The 21,806-nt window shown below is 41.7% G+C and overlaps 1 protein-coding gene across 5 annotated transcripts in view; it reads left to right on the top strand.

Annotated features, from left to right (window-relative positions):
* The window catches only part of EGFL6 (EGF like domain multiple 6), a 78,451-nt gene that overhangs the window by 24,909 nt on the left and 31,736 nt on the right, over positions 1-21,806 (top strand). For 4 of the 5 annotated variants that reach the window (XM_053310460.1, XM_053310461.1, XM_053310459.1 and 1 more), the window contains exons 2-3: positions 1,338-1,450; positions 17,475-17,567. In XM_053310460.1, coding sequence (XP_053166435.1) covers positions 17,513-17,567 — 55 coding nt within the window. In that variant the 5' untranslated portion in view covers positions 1,338-1,450; positions 17,475-17,512. The remainder of the gene's footprint in view (positions 1-1,337; positions 1,451-17,474; positions 17,568-21,806) is intronic. The other variant, XM_053310458.1, reaches the window with a different exon arrangement.

The following is a 21,806-nucleotide window of genomic DNA, read 5'->3' as shown; positions in this document are numbered from 1 at the left end:
TGTAGAGAAGGCGCCATCTTGTCCCGCTCACCCCCGCCAGCCCCCTCATTCGGCCAAGCTCCGCCACCTCCTTCCGTTATCCAAGGTTCCAGTCCTCCTCCTCTTTTGCTGCCACCAGCTCCCACAGCCACTGAAGCCTCCCATCCTCTTCGCCGCCACCAGCTTCCTCGCTCAGGCCACCGCCTTCTGCCGCCCATGTAGCTCCACCACCCACCCAAACTGCTTCCTCCCTCAGTCAGTCAAGCCTCTGTTGACGGTGGCAGCTCCATTATTATTATTATTATTATTATTATTATTATTATTAATTTGATTTCTATACTGCCCTTCCAAAAATGGCTCAGGGCGGTTTACACAGAGAAATAATAAATAAATAAGAAGGCTCCCTGTCCCCAAAAGGCTCACATTCTAAAGAAAACCAAAAAACCACAAGATACACACCAGCAACAGTCACTGGAGGTACTGTGCTGGGGGTGGATAGGGCCAGTTACTCTCCCCCTGCTAAATAAAGAGAATCACCACAGTAAAAGGTGCCTCTTTGCCCAGTTAGCAGGGTAATCTTTAGTGGCCCACCACCTTCTCTAACCGGCCGGCCAACTGTCTCCTGCCAGGCGCACAGCTCCACCGCCCACCCAAACTGCTTGCCTTCTTGCGCAAGGCTGAGTCCGCCAGCTGGCCAACTGCCTCCTGCTGTGCACGCCTGCCCAAACTGCTTGCTGCCCATGTGTCCGGAACTCTTGTGAGAGTTCAGCCACGCATGTGATTTCCAGTGGAATGGCACGTCAAGAAAAATAAGTATATAGATAGATTCCTCTCCTCTGCAATCAAGAACATCTTCCGACCAGTAACAGTTGCATTTCAACTGACCTTACCCATCACAGGCTCCTCCTCCCTATCTGCATATGGAATCCCCAATGCCCACTCACCATGGTGCTTCTGCTCTCACAGGATCCTCCTCCCTATATGCATATCGAATCCCCACTGCCCAATCAAGTGCTTCTGCTCACGAACTTTCGCGAGAGCTGCCACACATGGGATTAGCCATGGGTACGCCTTAGAGAATTATATTTATATAATTATATATATAGTTACTGTATAGAAGATGGATCAAATGCTTTACTGGATGGGCAATTCAACTGTGCTGTCTTCAGCAAAGTTACACATATCTCTTGATAAGGTGGTTCAAGATAATTTCACTCCTTTTCACCTGTGTAACTCATGTATGATGTTACTGTGGCCAGCCTGTTTGATTAACAGAACACTTGTCCAAGGTGCTGTCCGGGCCTGTAAGGGGGCTTGTTAATTACTCTGCTACAGTTAATGTTCTATTTTATGTACAGCTCAAGAGGTCGCAGGCAGCTATTAACTGTGAATCAGCCTGGGGTCTGTCGCTATGGTTCTAAGCTTGACTGCTGCTATGGCTGGAAAAGGAATAGCAAAGAACACTGTGAAGGTAACTGTAACATCTTGTTGTTCCATTTATTCTAGAAATATGTTCTTAACTTTGGCTCCTGATGTACCTTCAAAGGTTACTATGAGAAAGACATGTGGAAATTAAATCTATATATAGTGCTACTTGATATGAGAAAGGATTTGGGCAAACCCTTTAAAATTGTACAACTAGAGCCTACGAGGATTAGCTGAATATATTTTCATGCCAGAAGAGAATATTCCGATAATTTAATCTGATTTCCTCTATAGCACAAATCAAGTGTTAAGAATTCATAGTATATGCTATAATTTGCATCTTTATGTCCATTAATAGAAAGAAAACCTTAGCGACATTGTATTAATATTAATTTAATATATACTGTATTAATATGTTTTAATACTGTTGAAGTAAATAAATCACTACAAGGGAAAAATGGCTTTATAGTTGCTATGGCTTTGTTTAGATGTTCTTTTCTGTTCCAAACGTTCTTAGCTCATACTTTAGGTCTTTATCCTTTCCACCCCTCTTGTTTGTCCCAGGCAGATGTTTTATTTTCCAGGCCAGCCTTGGAATACCTAGCAATTTCATGATCATTAGTTATGTCGGAGAATCACTACAACTGTTAGACAAACAAAGGCTGCGGTCACACAGTCATAGTGATCCTGGTTAAAGAGTTATCCATGATAGCTGAACCCAGAATTGTAAGGACCCAGAATTTCTGGCAATCCTGGTCAAACCACTGTGGTTAGCTCACATTTAACGAGAATAGATAACCAGGATCCTGTGACTGTGTGAACACAACCAAAATTATCCAAACATCTCCACAAAGCATTTTATCTGTGACTTGTAGAATGCACAAGAATATCCAAACATCTCCACAAAGCATTTTATCTGTGACTTGTAGAATGCACAAGAAGAACATAATTCTTTATAATAACTGCTTAGTTAAAGAAAGATTTGGATAGATATTAGAATATTACAGGCAAAGTCTGGGAAAAATCCATATTTGCTGGCAAAACAACAAAATGTTTTATGTTAGGTAGGGTTGTCTACTGGCTGGGAACAAAAAGGTATTTACCTTTAATGACACTGTTGCCAGAAGAAGAGAGAGAAAGCCAGGATTGTTTTAAAATATACATTGATTTTATTTAATAATATTTTTCACTTGTGTGATTATGAGGCAGGGCTGACATAGTGGAAGCTATTTGTCCCCAAGCTGCATAGCTTAAAATGGCTCCTGTGTGTTGCTGGATGCCTGGAGGCAATGGACAGGTAGAATGGAAAAGCAACTTATCACTGCCAGCCCAACGCAAATATGCCAGCAGTAAGCAGCGGCTAGACTGCCCCCACCCAGGGAAGATGAGTAGTTGTGATAGAGAGCACCATTTGTCCAGTAACTGTGGAGCAGTCTGTAATGGCCACCATCGGTCAAAACGAATGTCCTCTGTCTTTGTGTGTGGTAGGAAGGAATCTGGATCATTCATTCTGAGTCTGGCAAGTCTGTGTGTGTGTGTGTGTGTGTGTGTGTGTTGAGAAAGTGAAAGTGCATCTGTTTCCTATACATTTAATTCCTTGAGAGATAGAATGAGGTCATTCAGATGACCACATGCCGCCGCTGGGGGGAAGGCAGGACTTTTCCTGGTAGGCAAGCGGTGGCTGTCTTTGCCTCTGCTGCACCACGCACCCACACGAGCGGCGACACAGTAGAGGCCGAAGCTCGAATTATGAGAAGGAAGACCTCCTGCATCCCAGAGAGAGTCACGCCAGCAGCTCAGCGGCTGCTCTCATTAGAGCAGCCGCTGCACTCGGCACAGCCACTCCTTCCCTCGGCTTGCTAGCCAATATGGCAGCAGGTTGGGGGAAGCCTTCAATTCAGCAGCATTTGCCCAGATTATCACCTCCCAAGGTAGAACGAACCCACAGTTTGTTCTACCTCAGTAAAATGCTGGGTAAAAGAACAGGGCTTCCCTCAGCTGGATAGCTGGTAGCCGAGGGTTCCCAGCTCTCCAGATGATACAAGCTGCCTGGGTTACCCCAGGCAGCATGTGTCTTGAGAATAGCCTGAGTGTGTAGCTTAACAACAATGATCATGCTTAATGCCATCTATATATTTTTTTTCCTGGGTGTGCCCAGGAGAAATGCGTCCCGGCAGCCCAGCTGATTGGCTGGGCTGCGGGGGCGCCTGATTGGTCCTGGCGCACCCAGGAGAACGGCGGCGGCCATGGCCGGGGAGCCAGGTGGGCCCGGCCGCGGAGGCGAGGCGGCGGGCCTGGCCGGGCCCGGCGGCGGCGGCACCCTTGGGCCCGGCGGCGGCGGCGGGCCCGGCGGCGGCGGCACTCTCTGGCCCGGCGGCGGCGGCCGCAGCACAGGCGGCAGTGGGCCCGGCCGCACTAGAGGCACAGATGCTCTGTGCCCGGGCCCACTAGTAACCATATAATGCATAAATACTAACTGGGAAGGAATTTGGAACCTTCGTTCTGAGTCTGGCCAGTCTTATTCTCTGTATGTTTGTGTATTTGTGTCTTATGAGAATGTTAAAGTGTTTATGTTTCCTAAATGTTTAATTCCTTGAAAGACATAGTGAGGCTATACACACAATCAGCTTGTGGAGCTATATAAAGGTAAAATAGTTGAAGATAAAAAAACTGAGCAATTTCTCAGGACCAAAAACATTCCAAAACTTACTAAGGAACAAATAGAAATTATGAATGCTCCGATAACAGCTATGGAAGTAATCGAAGCAATAAGTCAAGCCAAGCTCAACAAGGCCCCTGGGCCTGATGAATTATCAGCTTTATACTATAAGTCATTTAAAGATCAAATCTTACAACCTCTTCAATGGACTATGAATGATATTCTACAAAAAGGGATTATGCCGGATTCGTGGAAATATGCAAATATTGTAGTAATCCCAAAACCAGACCAAGATTTAACGTTAGTTAAAAACTATAGACCAATTTCACTCTTAAATAATGATTATAAACTTTTTGCTGCTATTTTGGCAAGAAGAATGAAGGTTATACTAAGGCATTTTATCCATGAAGACCAAGCTGGTTTTTTACCCAAGAGACAACTGAGAGATAATGTCAGAACAGTCCTGAATGTTCTGGAGTATTATGAAAAACATAATGATAAACAGATGGCGATGATTTTTTTGGATGCAGAGAAAGCTTTTGACAATATTTCATGGCAATTTTTGTGGAGACTATTAGAGGTAATGTCTGCTGGCAATAATTTTATTAGGGCAATTAAGACAATTTATTCGGAGCAATATGCTAAGATTATTGTAAATGGGGAACTATCAGACAACTGTGTAATACAAAAAGGGACAAGACAAGGATGTCCACTTTCCCCATTGCTTTTTATATTGGTTCTAGAAGTGCTTTGTAGAGCTATCAGAGAAGACGATAAATTACACGGACCCAAAATTGGGAAACAGGATTATAAATTGAGAGCCTTTGCAGATGATGTTGTGCTGTTTCTAGAAGAGCCAATGGATAAGATTGAAAGACTCTTGGATAAAATACAGCAATTTGGTCAACTGGCTGGATTTTATATAAATAAGACCAAGACTAAGGTTTTAACTAAAAATATGGACCAGAAAACTAAAGATAGATTCTCTCAAATAAGTGAGCTGAAAGTGGAGAAGAAAGTTAAATATTTGGGGGTTTGGTTATCAAATAACAACTCGGTGCTGTTTATAAACAACTATGTCAAAATATGGAATTCAGTGAAAACTGATCTAGAAAGATGGTCCAAAATGAATCTCTCTTTAATGGGAAGAATTTCAGTGGTGAAAATGAATGTCTTGCCCAAAATGTTGTTTCTTTTTCAGACTATTCCTATAATTAAAACCTTAACTTGTTTTAAGCAATGGCAGAAGGACATAACTAAGTTTGTTTGGCAGGGGAAAAGACCAAGAATTAATTTTAAGAATTTAACAGATGCAAAGGAAAGGGGTGGTCTTACCTTGCCAGACTTAAGGTTGTATTTTGATGCTGTTTGTTTGACATGGTTAAAAGAATGGATAACGTTAAGAAATCCTAGAATTCTTGATTTAGAAGGATTTGACAGAAGGTTTGGTTGGCATGCGTATTTATGGTATGAAAAAAGTAAAATACATAAAGACTTTTTGAACCATTATGTGAGAAGGAGTTTAATGAGGGTAAGGTTAAAATATAAAAATTGGTTTGAACCTAAAACTCAGTTATGGGTATCTCCGATTGAAGCTTTATCACGTAAAGAAGTAAATATGCAAACGGGTTGGGGTACCTATAGGGATTTGGTACACTTTCACCAAAAGGATTGTAAGTTAAAAAGTTTAACTGAAATACAAGATAAAGTCAGAGATTGGTTTCAGTATCATCAGTTAAATGAGATGTATAAGAAGGATCTCAAAGCTGGATTTGAGGAGCAGATCTCAAATTTTGAGAAGGAATTATGCCAAAATGACGAAAAATTAGTTTCTAAAATGTATAAACTGTTGCTTTTGGAGGAGACAAGAGAGGAAGTGGTTAAAACGACTATGATAAAATGGGCTCAAGATGCGGGGCGTAACATAGAAATGGCAGCCTGGGAAAAGTTATGGAAAAAGGATTTAAAATTTAGTGCATGTTATGCTATTAAAGAAAACCATTATAAAATGATGTATAGATGGTATCTGGCACCAAAAAAATTGGCATTAATGTATAAAAATGTATCCAACAAATGTTGGAAGTGTGGACATTTTGAAGGCACATTTTTTCACATGTGGTGGACCTGTGGGAAGGCTAAAGCATATTGGGATATGATATATAATGAACTAAAGAAAATATTTAAAATGACATTTCCTAAGAAGCCAGAAGCCTTCCTGCTGGGGATAACAGAAGGAGCTATTTCTGCAACCAATTTAACATTTTTTATGTATGCTTCTACGGCGGCCAGAATTATATATGCACAGAAATGGAAGAGTAATGAACTGCCTTCAAAAGAAGATTGGCTGATAAAATTTTTGGAATATGCGGAGATGGCAAAACTTACAGCACTAATAAGAGACCAAAACTTGGAATGTTTTAAAGAAGATTGGAAACCATTCTTGTTGTATTTAAAGAATTACTTCCCTACTATGGACTTTACAGCAGGGTTTGAAATTTAGTAAAAAACTGCAGGTTGGGTAGATTAGCTATGTTTGTAAGGGTTTGAATTTATGTTTTGAATTATTATTATAGCAAGGGTAAACTTTATAGTTGATAAATCACGAAGAAATGTGAGCGGGAAGTCCACCTTTTATGTGTGTATTTGTAATGAATGATAATATTGTTATTGTTAAAATTAATAAAAAATCACTTGGGAAAAAAAAACAATCAGCTTGTGGAGCCTTACCGGGCTCTGCGGGGAGAGCAGGCTTAGCTGTCACAGAGCCGTTGGGGGCAGTGGGGATCAGGGGCCATCCAGCCCCCAGGATGCCCCGCGTGAGTGTGCGGGGCATTCTGGGGAGACCCTTGGGGCTGGGGAGCTTTCTGTAGCCTCATGGCTGAGGACATACACATGAGTCACCACAGCGCAGAGCTGCAGCGTCTCACGATCTTGGAAACGCCGTTAGCGGAGCACAAGCTCTGCTAACCTCGTTTAAGGGGAGAGGTGCTTTGGGAGGTTTGCTGCCAGGAGCCTCATGGCTCCCGTTGCACCACACAACCTCCCCAAAGTGGGCTGGACTCCCTTAGCCCGCTTTTGGGAGGTTGTGTGAATAGCCTCAATATGTGTATGCTTCACAACAGTGATCATGCTTAATGCCTTGACACATAATGTAGCAATGCTAACCAAGCAAAGAGGCATCTTTTTAGAGTGGTCAGTTTCTTATGCAGTGGGGGGGGGCATGCAGTATTGTGGGGGGAGAGAGCAACTAGTCCTTTCCAGTTGCAGCTCAGCATCCCTCCAGTGGCTGTTGTTGGTATCTACCTTATGTTTCTTTTTAGATTTTGAGCCCTTTGAGGACAGGGAACCATCTTGTTTGTTTGTTTGTTTTTGTTATATAAAATGCTTTGGAAACTTTTTGAAAAGCAATCTCTAAATACTAGCAATAATAAAAGTAAATCCTTCTTAAAGTATTTAAGATAACTTCTTGATTATGAACCCTGCCGCCTATTAAGATTTTCAGCTGAGGTTCATCTGAGGGTGTCACCAGCTTGTCTGGTGGTGACCCAAAGGCATGCCTTCTCTGTGGTTGCCCTGGGACTGTGAAATGCAACTCCTGTTGATATTAATGCTGCTCCATCTCTGTTGACTTTTTGGAAACTGAAGACACATCTCTTTAGCCAAACCTTTTAGTTAGTTGGTGTTTTTTAATGGATATTTTAATCTGGTTTTATGTTTTAACTGTTAAATTCTTGGTTTGTTTTATGCTGTAAACCACTTAGAAACTTTGGTAGTGGGCAGTATACAAATGTATTAAATAAACAAACAAAGCCTTGACCATATAGTGCATATATGCAGCTCGATATGTAGTCTATGATTTGGCTGATTTGCTTAAATTATCTGGTCTGCATGTACATTATTGTCTGCTTTCTAGTTATAGTAAAGCTATAGTAGGGATTACAGGGCAACCTCGCTACCTGCAGATTTGCCGTATGTGGTTTCACTTATCCACGGTTGGGTAATTGACACCCAACCTTGGCATACGTGGAAAAGAATGGGAGGGAAAGGGGTTAATTCCACAGGTTGGGGGTGGCCAGAAATGACCTCAGAGGTAAATTCTAGCCACCATTTGAAGAAAAGGTGCCATTTTGTTGCTCGTTTCTGTTTTAAAAAACCCCAAATCCTGTAATTTGTTTGCAGAAAAAAACTGGAATTTTTACTTCGGCGGCGGGGGGCGGGGGGAGCATGGCTGGACTTCTGGAGGCCCATGGATCATGGTAGGGCACTTTATTTCGTATCCCCCTCCCATTTTTTCCTGTTTTCTCTGTGATTTTTGGGCCTCCAGGAACCTAATTTCTGTGATGCCATTGATCTAATGTCTCGATATTTGTGGTTTCCTTATCTGCGGTAATTGCAGGAGACAGAACCCCCACGAATACCAAGGTCCTCCTATATATTGTGTGCTTTGGAGGACTGATATATATGTGGATGATATTGCTTGTTGGCTGGGGATTTGTAATATGCAATAGTGTTATACCTTAGTTTTACATACAATAGTTTTACACCTTCAGTTTTTCAAAAAAGCATTTTTATTGTTTAGGAGTTTCACTCCCAAGCCCTACCCACACAACAGCATTTTTTTATTTCAAGACTTGTCAGCTGTCTCCAAGAATCAGTGTGGGGCTCTTGTCTCCTTTCTGTGCATAATACCTACCCAAGCCTAAAGGGGTAGAAATTGAGAAGCGACAGGGAAAATGTAACCTTTAAGAAAACCACACAGACATATTTATAGCCAGGTGCTTTTGATTAAGTGGCATATGTTGTCCTCAGCTATGAACATTATTTGAGGATTGGTAGTTTCTAGCTGCCTAGCATTTTAATGAAAATGCATCTGAGAATTACTTTGATGGTTGCTCAGTTTTCAGGTGTCTGGAGAATTAGTTTAATGCATGACCTGTGATATTTAATGGCCTCTAAGCTTTTAATAAAGATAGTATATACACGAGTGATAGGTTAAAGCCTTTCTCCAGATGGATTCTGGCAAAGCTGAATGAACTCATAAAACGTTGACTTCAGGAGTCGTCTATTTCTTAGTCATTGCATCTGCTGTCTTGGTGAGCTTAACTTTGGGTATCTGGTGCTGATGAACAAAAGTTCACATCATAATTGATATGCTCACCAGTCCAGTGGAGAGGGCTGCCAAACCTTTCTCTCTCTCCTCAAACTTATAGTAATGCACATTGCAGATAAGAGTGCCAGTTGAAGGCATCACCATCTGTCGAATGGAGAAGTTCCTTATTAATAGTGCTTTTGTATTGTTTGTATAACCCTAGTTCATCTGTTCAAGTATATGTCATGGCAGTGATAACATGTAAAAGTCATTTAATGAAGCAAGAGGAGCTTTAAAAAGAAAACCTTTGGAACAACAATAGAATACTCTTCTATAACAATCCAGTTTTCAACAGTTTTTTACATTCTTAACTTGTCATATTTCTGGTTTGAGTCAGGCGTGATATGTGTTGAACAAATAAATTGAGATGCAGGCATTCTTTGCTGTATTGCTCTCTTTATTACATAGTTTCTTTCACAAAAGGCCATTTCTGATCAGAATTAAGGAGGTTGTTTTCTAAAAAATTGGGAGAAATATCTTTATATAATTTGGAACGCAAGATGGTTTAAATCCACCAGACATTGATGTTTAATATATTTCAGAAGAACTTTATAGGAGATAGTGGAATTCAGCCATGTTAAATTGGAAAGTTCTGAAAAGTGGCTAAGGCCCCCTGCAATTCTGCAAACAAACATGTAGCATATTCTTGTTTTATGAACAGGATACTCACATGCTGTGACCAAAATATTTATAGATATACATATGTGGTAGATGTAGAATGCATAAAGAAAATGCAGATGTTCATCCTGGCTATAGAAGTGACACTGGACATTACAGCATTTGGTGGGAGAACTTGTGGCATGGGTACTTTGGGGAAGGGTTCAATACCAGCTTATGAGAGTCTCTCAGCTCTATCTTCTGTTCGTCTTTTTTTTTTCTTTTTTTTTAATGGTGGTTGCTTTTTCTGTGTTTTGTGATTTTTACTGTTTAACTGACTTTAAGGTTTAAATGTGATTTTTATGGAGTTGTATTGTATTTTAACATTTGTAAACAGCCTTGGGATGCCTTATGAAAGGTGGTATAAAAATGAACAACAAACAAACAAATAATCCCATCTCTAAGAATTACTTCCCATTTAAGGACTACTTCATAACCCTGTAATAACATCTATGTCCCCTGCCCCCCAGGAACTGTGTGGGGTTATTGGTGGGTTTGCATCCAGAAAAAGCTCATATAGAGGCATTTGTCTGAACATGAAATCTGTATATAGGCCTCTTGATTTTTGTGACTGTTGCTTTTCAAAAATAGGCCACAACCATTGCATACATAATGGGGAACATTGCATGAGGACCACCAGGTATATGACCCTCAGAAATGGTTCCTAGATCACAGTGTGCCCCAAATACAATGAGGAGGAACCCAGGGTGTCCTGCACTTAAAGTGCCTACAGAAGAATGATTAGATTTAATAATTAAATACATTCAGATGGTTCAACTTAAATGAATAGGCCCATATCAACCAAGTGAACAGGACAAATCAGAGTGGAAACAGCCTTCATCTGTGTATATGCATAAATATTCCAGCAGTGGACCACTACTAAAGCACCAAATTGAATTCATATTGCTATTATGGAATTTAGAAATATATTTGAAACCATTCTGATGCTTCATTAACTTCCCTAGTGATTTTATCCCATATGAAGACAATGGTGAAAGGACTCCATTTATTTAAAGAGATTGCTTCATGTTATAAAGTAAAGTTTATGATACTTCAGCATTATGATGCTTGGGTAGTATATTAGATTCTGATATGGAAAAATGTTCAGACTCTGATTTGAGCCCCTTTATTTCTTATTGTAATTTCCAGGGGAATTGCACAAGGTTTAAGTCAATCCACAAAGAATTTGACTACAGTAACCTGAGGAAGATCTGGCAATGATTAGAAAGGAAACCAAACCAGCAACATTATGATGAAATAACATTTCTGTAGAAGACTTATTAAATTCATAGGAAGTAGGGAAAGATGGGTGTAGACATGGAAGGAAAAGAGAGAGAATAACGATAACAGATAATTTTCTGCTCTATATATGCTGAAGAACAAACCATTTGGGTTATTTCTATATTGGATTTTTATTTGCTTTGCTAAAGAATTGCAAGCTCTCTTGGACAGCCCTACAGCAATAAAGCAATATAGGTAGGAAGCTGCCTTCTGCTGGGCAGATCTTTGGTCCATCTAGCTCTGTACCATCTATACTGTCAGTATATATTAACTGTGAGGTGGTGTGTACAGCTTCAACTACAAAGTGCAAGTCACCGTGTTACAGCAGGTGGTGTAACTGGCAACATGTGAAGCCTGTTAACGAGTGATAAGGCCCTGAGTAATGGCCTGTGGTGACTGGTCACTACTAGTATAAGGGTAAAGCTCAAACCAGAGCAACTTGTCCACAGTGGTAAATGCTGCACCACTGTGGTCCACCTGGCTGATGCTGTATATGCTGTATCTATGTGCCTTCTCTGTGTGCCTTATGTATGTGAACGTGTAACTGGACCTTACTGAGACAATACATCATGTGAGTGTTCTCAACTTCAATATATTCTTTTGTTGAACTTTTACCTGTGTGTGGAGTGTTCTTACTCAACCAAGTGGGACACAGGTGATTTACTCTACAATAGGGCGCAGCACCCAACATATACTGTACTGACTCCCAAGGGTTTCAGATAGAGGTCTTTCTGTGAGCTACCTAGAGATGCTAGGAAAGCAAAGATGACTGGTTTTTTTCCTTTATGATGATTCTCGTTATCAGTGTTGTTCAAATCTTCTACCATATATCAGCTGTCTTGGAAATGAAAGATCCATATTTTAATTGCATAGTAAGGGGAACACGCATATATTTATCTATATATTGATCTATCTATCTATTTAATTCTCTTAAATGTATCTGTCACTAATCCCATGTGTGGCAGCTCTTGCGAGAGTTTGAGAGCTGCCTGGATAGTGACAGGGACAGGATGGGAGAGAAAACAGTGGGGACCAGGAGGTGGCGGAAGCCCGGAGGCCACCAGGAGGAAGAGGAGAGGTGGCAGCAGCCTGGCCTGGCCACCAGGAACAGGAGGTGGCAGTGGGTCAACTGGCCACAAGGAGGAGGAGGAGGGCCGGCCCAGTTGCCGGGAGCAGGGGGCAGTGGCGGGCCAGCCCAGTCACAAGGAGGAAGAGGAGGAGGCAGCCGCTGCTTGGAGTGGGTAGAGGGGTGAGCCAAATTTCTGGCCCACCAGCCAGAAAGTGCAGGGTGGGGGAGAGAAGAAGCAGGCTGGCAGGCCCACCATCTAAAAAGCGTGAGGGGCAGAAGAGGGCAGGGGGAAGTGGGCCGGCTGGCCAGCCAGAAAGCCGGGCGCACCAGCAGGGGCAGGGGGGAGAAACAGGCAACAGTGGTGATGATCTGCGCCTGGCCCAGCTAGTTTTAGTTTAATGTTTTAATTTTTCTGTTCAGGTCAAAGGACCCATCTCCCAGGAATCATTAAACAATCATAAAGCAAACATTGCACGGAACAACAAAATCAAAGAAACCACAACATCTGGTTCTATAACAACAAGAAGCACCATCATTTATAAATCGCTTTTCAACAAAAGCTTCCAAAGTGGTTTACATAGAGAAATGATGATAGATAGATAAATAAATAAAGATGGCTCCCTGTCACCAAAGGGCTCACAATCTAAAGAGAAACATATGATAGATACCAGCAACAGTCATTGGAGGTACTATGCTGTGGTTGTATAGGGCTGATTATTCTCCCCCTTCTAAATAAAGAGAATCACCATGTTTAAAAGTTGCTCTTTGCCTGGTTAGCAGGGATAACGAGGGGCCCTAAGTGGCCACTAGTTAGTGGCCCTAAGGGAGGGCCAGGTGGAGAGTATTTCACAAACTGAGTCCCACAGCTGAAAAGGCCCTGTCGGTGCTACTGCCAGGCTTCAGATGGTGGGGAGACACACAAAGCAGAGCCTCTAGTGTTGATCTGATCGTGCAGCTAGATGCATATAGGCACAGGTAATCCTTATGGAGAGCCACCTAATGGTGCAGCAGGGAAATGGCTTGACTACCAAGCCAGAGGTTGCTGGTTCGAATCCCTGCTGCTATGTTTCCCAGACTATGGGAAACACCTATACTGGGCAGCAGTGATATAGGAGGATGCTGAAAGGCATCATCTCAGACTGCGCTGGAGGAGGCAATTATAAACACTCCTGTATTCTACCAAAGAAAACCCACAGGGCTCTGTGGGTCGCCAGGAGTCGACCGACTCGACAGCACACTTTACCTAATCCTTATAGAACCAATTTGATAATACCACTAACGGTTGTTCATCTGATTCAACCTTGAGATAAAGGCCTACACACAATTCCTGCTCAAAAACAAGGGGAATGAGAGTGTGTCAACTAGCCAAGTCTCCCCAAACCCACTGGCTCCAAAGTACTGTGGCCACACTCCTTGATTTTATTTTTATTTTTAATTTTTATTTAACATTTTTATACTGCCCAAAACTTACGTCTCTGGGTGGTTTACAACAAGATTAAAAATTAAAACATTAATTAAAAACAAAAACAATTAAAAGCAAGGAATTTAAAACACAATTTAAAATTTTAAAACAATATTTTAAAAATGACATTAAAACAATCAAAACAATATCAGTTAAAAGCCTGGGTGAACAGATGCATCTTTAAAGACTTTTTAAAAGTTGTCAGAGATGGGGAGGCTCTTATTTCACTAGGGAGCGTATTCCAAAGCCTCGGGGCAGCAATGGAGAAGGCCCATCCCTGAGATGCCACCAGACGAGCCAGTGGCAAATGCAGACGGACCTCTCCTGATGATCTCAGTGGGTGGTGGGGTTCATAATGCCACTGGATTCAACATTTATCTGAGGAGGGGAGCACTGAACCCAGAGACTCTTCCTCCACACACTTTCTTGGGCCTCTGCAGAGAAAAGCTGAACCTGGGAACATCACGGAGTGTGGCCATGGAGTGCTTTGGCAGTGAATAAACATGGCTAGTTGGTATGCTCCCTTTCCCCAGTTTTTGAATGAGTGAAGAGTTATTAAGTCATAGCGCTCTACTGAAATGCTCCTTGTGAAAGCAGGAAGACACTTCCACTCACCCAAGCTCTCTAATTCTATCAGTTTTCCCTGTCCTGCTACGGCTTCTGTCAGTTCCCTGCCTCTAGCTCCAGCCCCCTCTGCTCCATTGCTCGAGGGTCCACCAATCCTCAATGGTCAATTTGAGGAGGGGGGTGCCAGGGGACTGTGATGGGGAGGGCATGGCAGTAAATTCCTGTTGTGTGAGCAAAACTTTGTTTGCACTGCTTTGGATTCAGACCATAATTTCTGCTACCCCATCTCAAAGACTATTGAAAAGAGAAAAGAAATACATTCTTTTCAGAATACCTCTTCTATAGGAATAGATTTGTCTTACTACTAGTACATCTATCTTTTGTTTTTCTCCCCAGCTAATGTTAACATATTTCTCATTACTGATGCCAGTGTGTACTTATTCCATATTTACTATAATAGTGGTCTCAAGTCAACTTAGACATTTTTCAGACAGATCATTTAATTTAGATAGGGAAAATCCAGTTCTTTACCCTACTCAATTAATTAAGCAAAAAAACCAAACAAACACCACAATATAAATTACTTTTAAAAATTAAAAAAGGGATGCTGGAAGATCTTTTTGGCAACAACTTATTTCTGCAATGCATTCAAAAAACACAGCTGTGTTTTGGCATCTTATTGCTTCACACCCAACTAAGAGAGCTTCCCATCATCCTTGCCATATCCCTGCTGGCGAATTTCCACACTTTATATGTGACAGAGGGAGACCCCAGCACAGTTTTAGAACTAGACCCTAGCTATCTTCCCAAATGGCTACCTGTGTTGTGTACATAAATTGCCACATTGGTTAAGCAACTCAAATCAGACAAAGCTCCCGGTTGCGATTTTATTTCATCTGAAGTTATTAGTAATAATCTCGAGTGGTGGACCCCTGTCCTAGCTTGCCTTTTTACAGCAATCGATCCTTCTGCCACACTGCCAAACGATTGGGACTTAGCGTTAATTATTTCTATATATGAGAGGCAGAAGGGACTTAGCAGCAAATTATCATCCCTTTAGTCTCCTGAATGTTATAAGTAAGATGTATATAAGTCATTTGCTTATCAAATTTCAGGACTGGCTAGAGAAGGAACAGATATTGGCGGAGGAGCAAGCCGACTTTAGGGCCAGTCACTCCCCAGTGGATCAGGCATTGGTTTTACAACATTTGGTTGAAAGTATTCTTCTAAGCCAACACTGCCTTATATACTGCATTCATCGATTTTAGATTTGCCTTTGATTTAATCTCTAAATATAAGTTGTGGAACAAGCTTATAAATGAGCCCCTGGTGGCACAGTGGTAAAACTGCCGCCCTGTAACCAGAAGGTTACAAGTTCAATCCTGACCAGGGGCTCAAGGTTGACTCAGCCTTCCATCCTTCCGAGGTCGGTAAAATGAGTACCCAGAATGTTGGGGGCAATATGCTAAATCATTGTAAACCGCTTAGAGAGCTCCGGCTATAGAGCGGTATATAAATGTAAGTGCTATTGCTATTGTAAGTGCTATAAATACATTGGTGGGCCACCAACCTCTTTTAAAAATCTATAGACTGCACATGAGAACTCCTGCTTGAAGGTTCACTGCAGCACTCTTGACCATTATTCAAAAGAAATTCCGACATATAGAGGAGTTAGACAAGGTTGCATCTTGGCCCCATCACTGATTAACTTTTATATTAATTCAGTCGTTTCTCATATGAATGACTTGGCTTTTCACCCACCAAAGTTGACTAACCAGCATCTTGCTATCCTTCTTAATGCGAATGACACAATCTTAAAATACCTTTACGCTCCCTAGCTGTATATTGTCAAGTGTTATTGATTAATTATGACAAAACAAAGATACTCACTTTTGCTAAGCGCCACAAACTACGTAACTGGTTTTCTGAATGGGCACAAATTAGAACAAGTTTAAAAAATTAAATACTGTCTTTCATGCTTCAGGCAAGCATAATGCACATCTTCACTATTTAATGCAAAATACCCAAAAGCCTGTATTAGCCATCCAAATCCTTTTTTCATTCTGGTGGTGCACACTTTGTTCCCACCGCGATTAAATCTAAATCCCAAGCTCAGCTCTTTTATGGCGCCCAGCTTGGTCCATATAGTAATTCATCAGCATTAGAGTCAGTTCAAACAAAAATCTTGATGAATATTTTTCAAGTGCTTCCTAATGTATACAATGTAGTTCTCTATTTGGAAGTGGGTGTTACTAAAATTGAGTCCAGGGTATAGTTAAGTGTTTGTGACAGTTGGTTAAAGTTACATTTCTATCCTTTGGGCTTAGCTCCCCTAGAATTATTAGACAATTTTAATTCATCCTAAAAAAGAGCAGTTTGTCAAAAGCTAACCTTAGACAGTTTTAGGCTGAAGATTTTACTAAACCTGGCATATGCCCAAGACAAAATAGTCCTTAAACAACATGTTTAAATATGGATAGGCAAATTGAACAATTTTTGATTCCCAAGGGAGTACTCCTTGGAAGCCAACCTACTAGTTATACTCCTGCTAGATATTTAATACAAATTACAGATCCTAAATATTGCAAGATGCTTAATTCAGTTCATTTTAATGTGTTACCCTCAGCAGTTTTTGAAGGGGTTAAAAAAAAATCCCATATGGTCAACAACTTTGTCCTTGTGCAACAGGCGCCATCGAAACCATATATCATGTCTCCTATTTTGAGTTTTATAGGGATTCTCGTTAGCATTACATATTTCCTCTTTTAATCAGTTTCCCAGGCCATATGGATTTATTTTATGTAAAAATTTTGCTCTCTGGCCAGAAGGATGAGATTTCCTTAAATGTTGCCAAGTTTTGTCTGATTGCTAGTAAAATTCGACATTAGATAATAGTTGCCTTATAGCTTGTGCCGGTTGCACGTAGGGGGTCAAATTTATTTTGTATAGTATCGCTAGATACTGTTAATTATGTTTGGCACTGTGATTAATATATTTCTTCTCTCATTCAACCTGTAAGGTGTTGTTTCCTGGTCTATGTCTGTATCTATAAAGATTGATTGACTGATTGACAAAGCAAAAGAGACAGTGTCTCCTATCTTGCTTCTGGTTTTCTTAAATATTTTTTCCCTCACTAATACCAAATAATTAAATAATCACAGCTGGATTGTCTTTCTCTGTCATCACACTTTCACTTCCATTTGTCTTTTTTTTCTTTACTCCACAGCCATCTGTGAACATGGGTGCAAGTATGGTGAATGTGTGATGCCAAACAAATGCAAATGTTTTCCTGGGTTTGTAGGGAAAACCTGCAGTCAAGGTATGTGCACTTCATCTTGTATACGTTCTGTTTTCAGCAATAGTGTTGCAATTAAAGAAGCCTGTATACAAACCTGGAGCATAATCTAAACCTTTGTAAACCTCATATACTGCAGAATTATATCTGCTTAGAGACAAGAGGCAGATTTCTGTTCTGCTTTCTCTGTGCATATCCAAGACTTATTTGAAGACTAAGGCTGAAATCTGTACATCCTATGAATGGACCTAAATTCCATTAAACAGAAGCGGGAGTTCTTAAGATGAGGTAGTCACGTAATTGGTGGGGGGTGGGGGTTCAGGTGCTAATGCCCAGCTCCGACCACCCACTTCAGGTGCCCCCTGCCTATCTGCCTACCCTCTCTCCTCTCACCTCTCCAGGGCATGTCTCCTTTGGCCCCCTGAAATGAAATTACCCCAGGATGTAATCTGCCTGGGCATTGCCCACAGTCATTGCTGCTGCAGTGACTCCTCCTTCATCACTCTCTTTCTCCTTCTGGAAGGATTTGAGGACTAAACACATTGCAGAGCTCATTTACTTGGAGTATGAAATTCTCTGTATGGACTTCATGGATTACGTGGTGAAATGCAAGACAATATATTATGGCCCTTATGATGCCTTGTTAATCCTTGGATCTAGTAAGAAGCCCATAATAATAATTAAAAATGCCTGACTTACTTTGTCATTCATCTTCAATCTTATCAGTCAGAGCTTTTCTTTGTGATTCTTTTTTATATTTTAAAAAAGCTTTTAAAATCAGCTTCTTGATAGATGGTTGTGATTCAGTTGTAAGAGATTACAACTATAGCATAGCATAGCATAGCATAGCATAACATAGTATAAGTATTGTATAACATGTTTGTATTGAAATCTGGATTTATTTTTAAATATTATTGTAAAAAAAAATTTTTTTTACAAAAGAACATTTAGTATAATTAACATTTAATTTTTTAAAAAATTAATTAACAAAATTATTAGCTGACATGATAAACAATGCAATGCTGACATTGCCAATCTGTCAGCACTACTGCACATGCAAAAGGTTAACCCCCTGGCAGTGTTGCGCAAGAGCAAAACTACTTTTAAAAGTGCAGGCTCACTTGCACAATGGAACTTCTATTGGGAACAGTGAAAGTTCTGTTTCACAGGTGTGGGCGCACTGTCTTTAGTTGCACAGCACTTCCAGGGTTGACTTCTATGTGTGCAGCAGTGCTGGCTGATGAGTAATCCCAGTGTTGCATTGTGTGTCATGTTGGCCATTGATTTCTGTCTATCCTGCCACATTGGCAAGAAGAACTGCCACCTTGTCAGTTTTAATTTCTTGGCTACCTTGTTTTTACCATCTGCAGATATCAAAATCCAGTTTCATGACTAGACAGACTTGCATGAACTGAAAATAACTTGTGATGGGGGCAGGAAGAGTATTGTTACTATCAAAGAAAGGTCTATGTGAGATCAGAGTTCGCTTCATGAAGCTTTCAAATTCTGTTTAAAGTTTGCATTTGGATAATAGGTTTTCCAAGTACCATGGAGAGCTGAGCTAAATAATTGGTTGTTTCTACTGATCCTTAAAGCAGTCTTACGTGCTCTTTCCTCCATCAGTCATCCTTGCCATATTTCAGAGTGTAAGCACAGTGAACATCTGTCCCAAGAAACCAGTTCTTAATTTATGAGAAAGAAGGAAGGGCGGTATTTTTTTTATATTCCTGGCTCCTTTCTTCAAGCACCTTTCAACAGAAGGAAAACCAGGGGCCCCTGACTAGTACTCTGAAAGCCAGGAGTTCTTCCTGTGGTAAGCTGTGCAAGCTGTGCAGGGTGAAGCTCTCATAAGGGTTTTCCACACAATCTGTTTTGTACAATGATTGTGCAGTTGTTTCAAATGATTGCATTAGATTCCATTGTGCTGCTCTTGCATTTTCTAAACATTTGAAGTGTAATATTTTATGCCTGGGGAAATGCAATAGTATCCCTAGAGAGTGCATTAATTGCTGTTTGTGATGGCTGTGTGGATTGAGGCTGTCTATCACGTGTACCTACCGAATATTTGTGAGTGTGGAGTGAGAAAGACTTCCTTCTACTTGGCTGCACCATTTTATGAACATTTTTATTTTTACAAGGTTTCTTAAGATGCTGTGTGTTCCTCTCCTGTACATCTCTAGAGTTATCTTGGTTTTGAAAGTAGTGAAAAACAGCAAGGCTAACCCTCTGCAACAGTGCTTTGTGAATTCTAATTGTTGTTCTTTGGAGGCTTTTTACTCCTCTGCTGTTCTGGAATGCAAAATAGCCAAATCCCCTCCCCCCACCCCACCCCGCATATCCCCAAACAGAGCTGAGCCGGTTATTTATTCCTCCCTTCTTCATCCATACAGTGCTAACAGATATTATGCTATTATTATTGAAAAGAGACCCGTGAAAGTACCAGCAACTCAAATGCACTTGTGGAATCCTTTGACTAATTGTGTAAAAAGACCCTAAGATATGAGTTCATAGAGGTAACCCATTAGTACCATGACCTAAATGGCACAAGCTGGTGTTCTTACGCACATGAAAAGTGAGTTGGATACAGTCATCTTTGGAAGAAGTGAAAAATGGACTGAATGGGCCCGATTTGGATAATTTCCCCACTCATTCTGAATTGAATGCACACCCTTAGTCAGCTTAGAATGGCACTGTCTTCCCCCAGTCCCTTCCTACTGTGTACACTGTGGACAGGAGCTGGGCAGTATCCAGTTCGATCATCCCTTAAGGAGTGAAGGTGTAAATGCTTCAGATAAACCAGAAGGAAAATGAGCTCTGGAGTAGGGATGTGCACGAACCAGTCCAGAGGCCATTGTAGAGGCCTCCGAACCAGTTCGAATGTGGCACCGGCTTGAAGGCTCGATGCTGGGGATGGTGGTTCTTTAAGGGCGGGGGAGGGTTTACTCCCCCTCCCCGCCTCACTTCCCCCACCGGCGCTTGGTTTTCTGCAAAGTTTTTGGGATGGCAGCATACCTCCCTTCCGCCCCTGCTCCTGTTCCTGGCTGGAAGTACCGTCTGCATGCATGCTCGGTGCTGGCACATCACACACGAAACACACGATGTGTGCACATGCACTGGGCACATGCGCAGACAGTGCTTCCAGCCAGGAACGGAGGCAGGTGCGGCAGGGAGGTACGCTGCCGCCCCAAAAACTTTGCAGAAAACCAAGCACTGGCGGGGGGGGGGTTACACCCTCCCCCGCACTTAAAGAACAACCACCCCCAGCTTCGAACTGCACCTCCACAGTTCCGTGCACACCACTGCTCTGGAGGGCAGAACCAGGTAAAGAATAGGCAGAAGGATGTGCTAGCTGATCAAAGAGGTCAAATGGCCATAAGATAGCACACACCAGGTACGGGATTCAACAGATAGTTGTATATATGCCAGTGACAAAAACCTCTGCGGCCCCATTGCCCGTGTACTCTCTTATGATGTCATGCACAAAGGAGGTGTGGCCCGGGCTCCAGAGACCCTGTGCAAGATCTTCAGAGCTCATTTCCAGCCAGCGCTTACTGGCTGGCTGTGTTTATTTCCCTTCCTCTCCCTCCAGCAAGGGAGAGATAGGGAAATAATGCACCCAGCCAGCAAACGCTGGTTGAAAATGCCATTGGAGGACTGGGGCAGGCCCTCCGGTGATCAAGCCACACCCCTTTTGCATATGACCTCATGCACAAACAGGGCTTTGGGGGCCCTTTTCATTGGCAGCCCGGGTTCTTTGAAACCAACTGCTCAATGGTGGCTCTGCCCCTGTATAGTGGGCACAATGGAAACATGGTGGAACTAGTAGGATGTTGTTATTCCTAGATATAAACTCTATAGAATGGACAGGGGGTGGTGAATTGGGGATGGAGTAGCACTGTATGTTAAAGAAGGGATAGACTCTAACAAGCTAGAAAACCTAGGAATACCGGAGTCCTCCACAGAAACTCGGTGGGTGACAATTCAAGGCCTGAAAGGAAATGTGCTACTAGGGATGTGCTATTGCCCTCCTGATCAAAATGCTGACAGTGACTGGGAGCTGCAGAAGGAAATCAGCAAGGTGGCAAAGAGAGACAGAGCTGTAATAATGGGTGGCTTCAATTACCCTCACATAGATTGGATAAATTCACATGACAAAGCCAGATTTCTAGATTCACTGAACAACTGTACCCTAGAACAGTTGGCCATGGAACTAGGAGAGAAGGCGATCTTAGACTTAATCCTGAGTAGTGCACAGGATCTGGT

This window comes from Hemicordylus capensis, chromosome 3 (genome assembly GCF_027244095.1).
Source record: "Hemicordylus capensis ecotype Gifberg chromosome 3, rHemCap1.1.pri, whole genome shotgun sequence".
In the NCBI taxonomy this organism is placed as follows: Eukaryota; Metazoa; Chordata; class Lepidosauria; order Squamata; family Cordylidae; genus Hemicordylus; species Hemicordylus capensis.
Note: the sequence above shows the minus strand (reverse complement) of the source record. Positions and strands in the feature narration are given on the sequence as shown.